Below are 12,513 nucleotides of genomic sequence, written 5' to 3'. Positions count from 1 at the left end.
CGAGTTTATATAGCGCCAAAGGGTTTGCTCAGTGCTGTACAATAGGGGGGACAATACATGGCACAGTACAAAAACAACAAACAACGTACGAGGGGTTTTATTGCATTTATTGCAGCAGCATGCCTTTTCTTTATTTCTCCTTGATAGATAATGTGCACTGGTATAACCTCCTATTATGTTTCTATCAGGATAAATACAACTATTACTATCCAATAGGAGGACATTGCTTCTGGTTCATTGTAGCATCCATCTCCTAACTGGTGTTAAGAGATACATATTAAGGATTGCTGCTAACACTTAGGGTATTGCTCTGTGACAAAGCAAATATTGTCTATTATGCAGAATATTAGGTGGATCAATACTGTATGTATCAATAAACTTTAAAAAAAAAGTTGCAGAAAAGGTCTGAGTGATGTTTAAATACTCCCCTAGATACGCTTTTATCTGTAATTTGACAGCTTGTTCTCCAGGCAGAGGAGGAGATTAGCTAACAACCAGGCAGGTAAAGCCAGACATTCCACTAGTCATTTCTGTGATCCTGTGATACTGTACACACACAACACAAGCTCTCAGGTGAACATGGCGAAAGTACGACTCCTCTTCTTTCTGCTGGGTGTAATAGGCCCTGGTAAGTGCAGTCTAAATCTATACAATCAGTATTGCCTGCCTCTTATTATTATTATTATACAGGATTTATATAGCACCAACAGTTTGCGCAGCGCTTTACAAAATGAAGGTAGGCATTACAGTTACAATACAATTTGGTACAAGAGGAAACAGAGGGACCTGCTCATTAGAGCTTACAATCTAGGAGTGACGTCTGTTTATAATACAAAACAGCTAATGAGGAACCAAATTGGTTTTATTTCAGCGAGTAACTGAATGTTGAAGTGTTAATCGCAATCTCTTTTTCTTTATATTTTTGCCCATTTAGACGATATGGAACAGAAACTTTTGTTCTATAAAAAGTAGCTGTGTGTGAGTTAGATAATAAAAGGGACGGTCCAAAATTTTCAGTGTCTGGCATAAGAAAAGACATGTAAGTAAAAGTGAAACACCATGTAATTTTATACAGAATGAGCAGTCAGCCACTGTAGTTATAACTGGTCCTCTTGATATCCTGATCCTATAGCAGTGCATCTTGTGCACCAACTTAGTTGTTCAATGAATAGAAATGTCCTATAGGGTTCTATCTGCTTGTATGGCAATCTTTTTCTCTCTGCATCAACCTTTCTCAACTAGGGTTCTTCCTGGAGTTTCCAGGGAGCCTTGAGCTGTAGCAAAATGTTTTTTCTTCTACCCTAACCACTATAGCTAGAGTGTAATTTTTCACTGTCCACCAATGTAAGCAGTCACCTCTATACTAAGCACTAATAGTAGGGTATACCAATATTCTCACCAATCATGCTAATGTACCTTGAGCTGTAGTTATAATCATTTTTAGCAAATGTTCCCTGACACCTGAAAATTATTTTAAGAATTCCTCAGGGATAAAAAAAGGTTGAGAAAAACTGCCCTAGACATTTTAGACAAAAGTCAATAAAAAATCAATAAAACAATATGGTTGTTTTTTTAAATGTCTAATTTGTTTCAATGGACCTTGAAGAAGGGGACATTCCTTGAAAGCTTGTCCTCAAAATTGTATGTTAGTGCAAATAAAAAAAGTATCACGGACAATACTCAATTGTTTCTGTGTCAATGGAGTGAAATTTATGGCAATTAGTATTTCAGAAAATTGTGTTTTTAGTGAAAGGAAGTCATTTAGTGGTGAAATCATTCTAGTGGTCAAAGTGGGTTTCTTGTCATGGTGCTTTTTATGTACACAAAATCCTTAGCATGTTTGCACCTACCTCTCAGGCCTCTTGTACTCCAGGAACATACCATAGTTACATAGTTAGTCTGGTTGAAAAAAGATAAAAGTCAATCCAGTTCAACCATAAAAAAAAAAAGTTATAATCCTATACCCACAGTTGATCCAGAGGAAGGCAAAAACCCAGCAAAGCATGATCCAATTTGATCCAGCAGAATTCCTTCCTGATCCCCCGAGAGGCAATTGGATATTCCTTGGATCAACTTTACCTATAAATGTTAGTATCCAGTTATATTCTGTGTATCTAAGAAAGAATCCTGGCCTTTTTTAAAGCAATCCACTAAGCTGGCCAGAACCAACACTTGAGGGAGACTATTCCCCATTTTCACAGCTCTTACTGTGAAGAAACCTTTCCGTATTTGGAGAAAATAATTCTCTTTTCTTCCAGATGTAAAGAGTGCCCCCTTTTCCTCTGTGATGACCTCAAGGTGAATAAATCTACACCAAGTTCACTATATGAACCACTGATGTATTTATACATGGTGATCATACCCCCCCTTAATCTCCTCTTCTCAAGAGAGAATAAATTCAGTTCCTCTAATCTTTCCTCATAGCTGAGCTCCTCCATGCCTCTTATCAGTTTGGTTGCCCTTCTCTGCACTTTCTCCAATTTCATAGCAGGTGAAGCAATTGATGACATTTTTAATGGATACAGGAAATCTACTTTATGTGCAATTAGAATCTTTCAATGACCCACTCTCATAAAAAATGGAGTCAGATTTGGGGTTTGTAGATTGGGTCCTTTACAGCATTGGTCCTGTTTACAGTTATGTCCCTGTTACAGTTCTGTCATCAGTACTTATGCCCCGTACACATGATAAGAATGTCGAACGAATGATCATCTGGGGTTTTTTTTTGCTTGTTAGTCTCCATATCGAAAATGAAGAGGGTATTAAACTTACGGAAATTGACCTACGAAATAAAATCATTTTGAAAGTGATATAATGTATTGTATTGTATTTGTATTGTATTTTCAGACAACTACTGTACTGATTAAACAAAAATCAAGAAAAATTTTCACGCTTGTCCCTTTGGATATTGTCGCATGAATTGTCTTGATCGGCTCTCAAAAGCTGTGTACTAAAGATCAGATTATTGGACGATTGTTCATCGTATGAAAATTTTCATACAATTTTCTTATCCTGTGTACAAGCCTTTAAACTAGATACTATTTACATTTTCCATTGAAGTAACTTCTGAAGCCTTTGTTTGTACATAACATGTTCCTAGTTTCTTTAATTGTACCTGCTAGGTAGAGTCTGTATTTTTCTCATTGTTAGCTTCTTATCTTGTTCTACATTGTTGCCATGAATGAATACAGTATGTTAATTAGCTTTGATAAAACCTTCACTAGAGTGTGCATTTGGGATCCCCTGGTAGAGGCATTAGATTTTAATCTGCATTCAGTCAGGGTCTTGTGTTAATGGCTCAGTGATCTAATAGCTAGATAAAAGGATTATATATTTAAAATCAATAAACTTGATTCCACATTTTCTCTTTTTTAATATATTGTATTTTATTGTAAAATACAACAATTAGAAAAGAGTCCACAAAGAATGGTCTTTGAGTGGGTCATATACATACAGGCACATTTTAACATGAAATGGCAATAAATAGAAATACATTAGATATGTATTGTTTGGTTGCCAGGTTAGTGGCTTTATCAGTCAGACACATAGGGGTTTATTTACTAAAGCTGGAGAGTCCAAAATCAGACTCCCTTCTGCATAGAAACCAATCAGCTTCTAACCTCAGCTTGTTCAATGAAGCTTTGGCAATGAAACCTGGAAGCTGATTGGTTTCTATGCAGAAGGGAGTCTGATTTTGGACTCTCCAGCTTTAGTAAATAAACCCCATTATCTAATTTTACCAAGAGGGGCAGAGTTAAGGATAAATTGGGGACTTGACTTTCCTATTGGAAAATCAATTTGAGGATCATTTGCAATTATTCTATATATTGTGTAAATTCAATGGTAAGGGTTTGAATAAATGATTCCCACATTTCAAAAAATATTTAAACTTGGATTTATGCAGAGGGTCTCACAAAGGTTGACTTTTCTAGAAACATTTAAATAGTTGGAGGGTCAGTGTAAATCCAGTTATGTAGATCCACCTTTTCGATACTGGGAAGATAATATCGAAAAGCTGTTTGGAGTCCTTGGATATCCTGGTGCCAGGAATGTCTATAGTGCCAATAAGTGCTCACTGAGGGATTAATGGTAGACAGTTGACTAGATGTACAGTAGAATATCATATGATTGTGATCCAGAATTGTTTAGTTTCATGACATGTCTAGAAAGAATGGAAAAGGTCCACATCTATTTGGCAAGAGGAGCTTAGGCCCGTAAGTAAGATGGGTGTGGAGATATGTATGAATGGTAATAGCATCTGACATATAAACTGAATGTCCACGTGAGTCTACGCATGGCAGATCACTTTATTATGGTCCATAAACAGCTTTAGAATGTAATATGGCATCTTTAGTGATGTGGGAAAGTCAAGAAATGCAAGGCGTAACCATTGAAACACAGGAGTGACATGGAGATTTGCAAATAATATCAAGACCCTGGTTAATAGAATACTAATTTGGAAGAAGCAGCTTTCTTTCTATAATATGTGTGCTCAAGTAGTTATTAAGTGTTCTTGCATGGCAAGACCACTTACTGTTATCTCACATATATATTCTTATTATTATAGCCAAATTTACCACCCTAACTCCTGCCACAGTTTTTACACTACATAGACAGTAATATACCGAAACGTGCAGATTGTTCCCGATTGGTGTGCTATTACTTTGTGGAACGTTTCGCCGAATGGTTCACGAAATATCGCCGTTTTTGTGGTGAAATTGGTCCCATAGGAATGAATGACGGAATGTTCAAAACTAGTGTGGGAGCTGACAAAAGCTAGAGTGTGAGCTGAAAAATCAGGACATGATTTCTAAACTGCCATCACTCACTCATTTTCAAGCCCACCTACACAAATCTTATATCAAAACGTTCAGCTATCCTGCTGCCACTAGAAATGTCCACGGCTAAGCCATAGTCCTGATAGTTTTCACAATATGACCATTTGTTTGCAACTGATGCCGCCCATTGACATTCATTGAAACTCCACTCTAGCCACCTCTAATTTAAAGGGCAATATCTAAACTGCGACTGTGCCTTCATTTTTAATATTTTAGAGACGTACTATGCAAAATGTAGGTCTGGGTCTGGTGATTCTCACAATATAAAGCTCTTCGGTGTAGGATTTATAATTTTTAAACTACAACCGTTTGAAGATGGGAACCGCCAGTGAAGTGAGTAAGTTGGAGCAGTTTGTTTTTAACCGCTCTTCTCTGCCCTTGCTGTAGAGTGAGTTGCCATAGGAACCCAGGTGTGTGAGCAGGCAGCAGAGTGACAAAAGCTAGAGTGTGAGTTGTAGACTACTGGTGGAGGCAAAAACACTTCACACAATTTCCCCAGAAATTGTAGCTTTTCTAGTTACAGAATTATAATAGTAAGTGATGTTTACAAAATTAGCCTCCCGTTACGTATAAAAAGTGTTTACAGGAAGAGTTGTCTCACATACTATGTATATTACTACAGCAAAAGCAAAAACACATTTATACTATGTGACAAGAAAGCAAGAATATAGTTGGCTGGTGTGGGGTAATAGACTGTCAGAGATCATTCTTACCTCAGGCACATTTACTGACCACTTGTCCTCCAGAGGATTTACCCCCCTTCCTGACCAGGCAATTTTTTGCGATACGATGCTGTGTTACTTTAACTGACAATTGTGCGGTCATGCAACGTTGTACATAAATAAAATGTATGTCCTTTTTTTCGCCCACAAATAGAGATTTCTTTTGGTGGTATGTGATTGCCTCTGAGTTTTTTATTTTTTATGGTATAAACAAAAAAAAATGACCATTTTGAAAAAAAAACTATATTATTGACATTTTGCTATAAAACATATCCAGTATGAAAAAATTTAAAATAAAATTTCTTCATAAATTCAGGCCAAAATGTATTCTGCTACATGTCTTTGCTAACAAAAATCCCAATACGTGTAAATTAATTAGTTTACTTGAAAGTTATAGCATCTACAAATGGCAGTATATATACTGGAAATTTAATTATTTTTTTTTTTACTGGTAATGGTGGTGATTGGCGACTTATTGTGGGACTGCGGGACTGGGGCGGGCATTCTGACACTGGGGGGGAAGGGACTGGCTAACTGCCACTTACATCCCCAGTGATACAGTGATCAGTGCTAATAAAAAGCACTGACACTGTACTAATGATCCTGGGCAGGAGGGGCCTAATATCTGGGGCGATCAAAGGGTTAACTGTGTATGTTTTACATAGTGTGCTGTGTATGATTTACTAAGAAGACAAGCTGCTTTTTATTGCTCTACAAAGCATCCTGCTCATGCTGACAGGGGAAAGATCTGTGTTGTTTACATACAGACCTTTCGATTGTCAGCTCCGCTGACGATCACTGAGTCTCGGCCAAGAATCAGTGGCCAGGATCCGGTGATTGGCATGCCGAGGAGCCAATAGCAGCGTGGGTAGGGAGTGCACGCGTGTGCCCCCTACCCGTAAAAACAAAATCACGTATATAAACGTGATTTTACGCATCCCTGACGCCCTGTAGCAGTACTTCTGCTATAGGGTGATCGGGAAGTGGTTAATCAAGCCCACTATATGTTCCTCAATGTTAAATGAATGTTTTTTCAGGGCTCAAGGCAACATGACTTTTCTTTTAGAGGTTTTTCCACTGTTTTTGTAATTTTTATCATATGTATTGTTTTAAGTGTGAAACTTATTTTAAAACTAAAATTTCACCAACAGCAGAATGCACTTATTATAATGAATATTATTTGAGGTGGTGGACATGGTTCCCTAGGGGACAATGGGATGATATGAAAAAGTGCCTTGGGGCAAATAACTGAAATCCAGCCAGGTTGTTTGATTCATACAGTAGCTATTCTGTCATCACTTATATGGTAAGAATTAACTCATAACAACTATCCAGAACTCAAGGTACTGAAATCAGATCATTTAATGGGAAATTTTGAATGTTGTGCTGCATAAATTATTTATGTAATTACCTGTAATAAATAATATGTGACCGTATTTTGGCTGGGTCTTCTGACTGCAGCCTCGTATCTTTGCTCCTCACGTTGCTGTAGTCTGACAGTTGAACAGTGTATTGGGCACAAACATTACCAGCCTCACTAGGAATATACTGAGTGTGTGTCATGGATGTACGATTTTCACTTGAATAAAGACATTTTACAGAATAGGCAGAAATCTTTACATAAATGGTATATTTGAGGTGATAAATACCATGATATTTGTATGGCTTGAAGACTTCCACTCTCTACCTGGGATCTGTGAATCCTCTTCATTTGTGTGAGGCTTATACTCCGTATTTTAGGACCTATGAATCATTTCCATTGGTGTGAGGTTTACTTTGTGTACATGGGGATCTGTGAAATCTCTCTATTTGTATGAGGCTTACACTCTGTACATTGGGATCCCGAATTCTCTCCATTTGTATGAGATTTTCACTCTCTACACAGAGAACCTATGAATCCTTTCCAACTGTGTGAGGCTTACACTGTATACACGAAGATCTGAAAAATCTCTCTATTTGTATGATGTTTATACTCTGTACATTATGATTTGTGACATTTCTCCACTTGTATGAGGATTACACAAAGGGATCCCTGTATTCTCTCCATTTGTGTGATTCTTAGGCTGCTTTCACACCGATCTGTTTTTCTTCTCCTTTGGGGGTAAAAAAATGTGACCATTTACCCTTATGGAAGTCTTCACACTGATCCGTTGTGGGTCTGGTGCGTTTTTCAAAGTCCTACTTGCTGCGTTTTTGGTGCACGCAAAAATGCAGCTCCCCATTGAAATCAATGGAAAACGCAGCAAAAATGCACCATATATGCATCTGCATTGCGTTTTTGGTGCAATTTTTGCGTCACATGTCCTTTAACAAAAAAGCACCACAAATGCGGTAAAATCGTGGCAAAAACTTATATGCGTTTTTGCCGTGGAACAGTGTGAAAGTAGCCTTACTCGCTGTGCACAAGAGTATAGAAATAGTCTTCATTTGTATGAAGTCTACCTTGTCTACACAGGAATCTGTGGAACATCTTCATTTGGGTTCTGTGAATTTGGCCATTTGTTTGAGGCTTACACTCTGTACATTGGGATTTGTGATGTCTCTCCATTTGTATGAGGGTTACATTGTGTACTCAGGGATTTGCGAATTCTCTCAATTTGTGTGATACTTACTCCCTGCATACGAGGAGATTAAACCTTCTTCATTTGTATGAGGCCTACATTCTCTGCACGGGTGTCTGAGGATCCTCTTCATTTGAGATCTGTGAATATCCTCCATTTGTTTGAGGCTTTCACTTTCTACATGGGATCTGTGGAGATCTTTAATTTGTGTGATGTGTGCTCTCTGTACATGAAGAGCTATAAATCTTTTCCTACATTCTCTACACAGAACTCTGGTGATCCTCTCTGTTTGTGTGAGGTTTAGACACTATATGTGGGGGTCTGTGAATTCTCTTCATTTGTGTGACTCTTACAATTAGTACATGGGGATCTGTGGATCACTTCATTTATTTATTTATTACAGATACTTATATAGCGCCGTCAATTTGCGCAGTGCTTTACATGTATATATATTGTACATTCACAACAGTCCCTGACCCTCAAGGGCTGTACAATCTAAGGTCCCTAAGCCCCCGGTCACATCCAAGCCGATTTTGAAATCATGCAACTTAGAGTGAAGTCACGATTTCAAAATTGGGTGACCTGCCGATTTCAGTTGCGATTTGCAAGACATCTGAAACAGATGTCTATGGAAATCACAACAAAAGTAGTGCACGCACTACTTAAGAAATTGGTGTGGCAAGTCGGAACTGCACCGTGATGACCGCTCTAATAGCGGACAATAGGGTGCGACTTGGCATACGATTTGCACCCGATGTGACCAGGGTGTAACTCACATTCATACATACACATAATAGGGCCAATTTAGACATGAGCCAATTAACCTACCAGCATGTCTTTGGAGTGTGGAAGGAAACCAGAGTACCTGGAGGAAGCCCACGCATGCACAGGGAGAACATGCAAACTCCAAGCAGGTGGTGCCGTGGTTAGGATTCAAACCAATGACCCTAATACTGCCATGCGAAAGTGCTAAACTTTTAGCCACGTGATGCAAGGTTTACACAGGAATCTGTAACTCCTCTCCATTTGTATATAAGTCTGTAAATCCTCTTCTTTTGTGTGCTATCACACTGCTCCATTGAAAAAAACATAGTAAAATGCATTAACATGTTTGTATGTTTTCTGTACTCCTGACTCCAATCATGCACTTGTGAAACGTGGACATGTGACTCAAAAAAACATGCCAAAAAATGCACAGCAATTGCATTTTTGATACGTTTTCCATAGAAAGCAATAGAAGATGCGTTTTTGGTGCGCTGTTCAAAAGCGCATAAAAGGCATGCAGGATCTTTAAAAATGACCCACACTGGTGTGAAGAATTCCTAGGATTTAAGGGGATACATTTTTATTGCATCTTCGAACAGATAAGTATAAAAGGGCCCTTAGGCTTACAGTTACCTACATGGGGATCTGTGAATGCTCTTTATTTGTGGGATGTTATGAATGTTAACAGTTGGCTTTGACAATAAGCATTATTTCACAGCAGAAAATAAAAATGTATTCACTTGTAACTATTATAGCTTCCTGTACTATGATATTTTATCTTTTGTAGTTTGCATTATGCATTAGTTCATTGTTTATATGTGTTGAGCTACTAGCAGTGTTATAGAAATAATGACAGCCCACAGTTGCATGTCCTGATTCTTACATGTTCCTTTTGACACAATTTTAACTAATGACAAATGTAATTTAGTGGCAGCTTTAGTTCTCTTTACAAAGACTGACAAGGGTGAAATCAACTCTCTTAGTGTGTACAGCTTAAGTACAATATAGATATGTTTGTATATAACTATCATATACTGTATCGCAGCAACAGAGAAGAAAACCATAGATTTCATTCATCCCATTCACATGTAGAGTAGTTGTGAAGTAAGCACAAGCAACATGTCAGTTCACCGTCATGTCATGCGTAGGCAAGTCATACTTCCTCTGAAACAATCAGCAAACTGTTGTCTAGGTTTTAAGAAAAAAGCAAGTTCCACCTTTAAGTCAAATGTAAGCAGCAAGTGTGAAAGAGTACAGCCAACTCCTTTATGTAGATGTAGCACCCTCCTATATACGTAGGTTGTTTGGTAAATTTAGTTTTTGACTCCTTTTTAGTCAGTAAAGCATTGTTGATTGCGTTTGTCTGTTCTGGTTTTCACAGGCTGCAGTAATGATTGCTCTTCTCTACTTTCCAGAAAACTGTGGATTGTTCTGGAATACAGGTGTGCGGCAAGGCAAATGGGCAGCATGAATATTTATACTGTTTCAGCTAATTCCTGGGGGAGATAGCTCAGATAGTAGCTGGGAAGGTGTATAAATAGTTGGAATTGCAGAACAGCATTGTCTTCCTGCCAATGGATTCCACCTGTTCAGTGGCTAACCTTCACTTCAGGCTGCTGCTCATCGACTATCTGGGAGGCCTATACTCAAGTCCTTCTCTGGAGTTACCTTGATCTCTGCTCAAGAATGCTCTTGAGCCCTTCCTGGGCTCTATCTCTGGCCTATGTCATTGGCTGGGCGGAGATGACATCACTCCTGAGCACGCGTGGGAGTTCTGACAGATTCGGCATTGCTGAATTTTTGGAATGAGCTTCACTTGTACTGCTTACTGTACGAGGGTGGATAGGCAGATAAGTAGCTTTAATGCAGAAGAGACAAATCATGCCTCTTCTCCATTAGAAATCTTGCCTGTTTGCCCATTTTTATTCCTAGCCTAAAGTTACACTTTGGTGGAGTGTGAGCATCTGTGTCACTGGAATATGTTCTGCTGGTATTAAAAAGGAGGCACCCAGTTACCCAAAGGGCATGCTGAGTACTGATCTGACTTGGGATTTTCTCTTTTGTGATTGCATACTATTGAGATTGTTCCAGTAGTTGAGATAGGTTGAGGTAGTTCCTTTCTTGAGAGGTACATACTGACCAGTCCCTTCTAGTTTGTGAAAGACTGCTAAGTTTGAGCTAAATGTTTCTTTCCTGCGAGATTCATATTATCAACCTTTTTAGTGTTATGGTGGGAGAATTGTTCTTTAACCTGGAAGTCAAGTAGTTCCTCTCCTGGGGAATACATGCCTCTGGCCTCTAATATTCTCTCACAAGAGGTCTTTGTTCTGAATTTGGCAGAAGTACAGCTATAGTGTAAGAGTATCCTCCTATTTGTACATAGCTCTGGAGTATCCCATACAATTCCCTATCCCTATTCAAGTTACTCAAAAAGAAAAAAACAAGAAAAAAATACCCCTAGACTGTTCATTGAGCCAATTGGAGTGACTGATGCTGTGTGCCTGGCTGCCTCTTTACTACATGAGAAAGAACCTGGGCAATACTCCAGTGACTCCTTTGGGGGTGAGCACTACATAAAATATGAAAAAATTATGCAGTTCACACTGAATCCATCTGATAAAATACTCTTGGGCTTTTATATATATATGAAACAATCTGCGCAACCTATATAAAGTGACCAAAAAATAAAAAATATATGTTGCACGCTATACCACCTATAATGATTTCATCTCACATACACAAATATACTAAGCAAAATTATGCAGCGCAACAAATAATGAATCAAAAAATCACTATAAATGTGTCCAATAATAATCAATGCTTTAAATTAATATGTTAAGAATCCAATCTTCTTCCTGAGGATCACCTTGCATGTATACAGCCTGTGTGAAAATGGACACTCACCTCCTTATATTACCTCTTTGTACAAATGGGGTCAAACGAGTGCTCAAAGATGTCTTCTGCTGGGGTTCAAACCCTCGATGACCCGAAGCATATGGATGGCTGTTGGCAGGTATCACAAAGCTCTCTCCTCATAAGGGTTGATAGCATATACAAAGTATAAAATGGCAAACAAATAGTGCCCTCTCTATATACTTAATCATAAGTGAGCAGATAGCATGAAAACTCACATTTAGTGAAAGCCCAATAGGTGCCATAAAAAAGCTCTAAAATGGAATTCTTATCCCCGAATGTCCCCAAACATTCTGACAAACGCCACATGTAAAAATGAACACTCCCCTCCGTCCAAGACCTGTTAATCACATGAGGCCTATAAGTGCTTTAGGGTGCATTCTGCTGGGGCTCTATACCCTCAATGACCAGTAGTCATTGGGGGGAGGGTGTGTGTGTGTGGGGGGGGGTGTTTGTGTGTGGAGGATGTGTGTGTGTGTGTGTGGGGTAGTGTTGTGTGTGGGGAGGGGGGGTAGTGTGTGTGGTGTGTGTGTGGGGGGGTGTGGGGTGTGTTTGGGTGTGTATGTGGGTGTGGTGTGTGTGGGGTGTGTGTGTGTGGGTGTGTGTGTGGGGGTGTGTGTGTGTATGCGTGTGGGGTGTGTGCATGTGTGTGTGTGGTTGTGGGTGTGTGCGTATGTATGTGTGTGTGTGGTGTGTGTTTGGGGTGTGTGTGTG

The 12,513-nt window shown here is 38.9% G+C and overlaps 1 protein-coding gene across 1 annotated transcript in view; it reads left to right on the top strand.

The window, feature by feature from the left end:
- Positions 1–501: 501 nt before the first annotated feature.
- Positions 502–12,513, top strand: part of CDHR3 (cadherin related family member 3) — a 74,135-nt gene continuing 62,123 nt past the window's right edge. The window contains exon 1 of the mRNA XM_089685301.1: positions 502–628. Within this exon, the coding sequence (XP_089541427.1) occupies positions 580–628 (49 nt within the window). The 5' untranslated portion in view covers positions 502–579. The remainder of the gene's footprint in view (positions 629–12,513) is intronic.

Source organism: Staurois parvus, unplaced genomic scaffold (genome assembly GCF_062004578.1).
Source record: "Staurois parvus isolate SC_StPar_1 unplaced genomic scaffold, SC_StPar_1.0 ptg000019l, whole genome shotgun sequence".
Classification (NCBI taxonomy): Eukaryota; Metazoa; Chordata; class Amphibia; order Anura; family Ranidae; genus Staurois; species Staurois parvus.
Note: the sequence above shows the minus strand (reverse complement) of the source record. Positions and strands in the feature narration are given on the sequence as shown.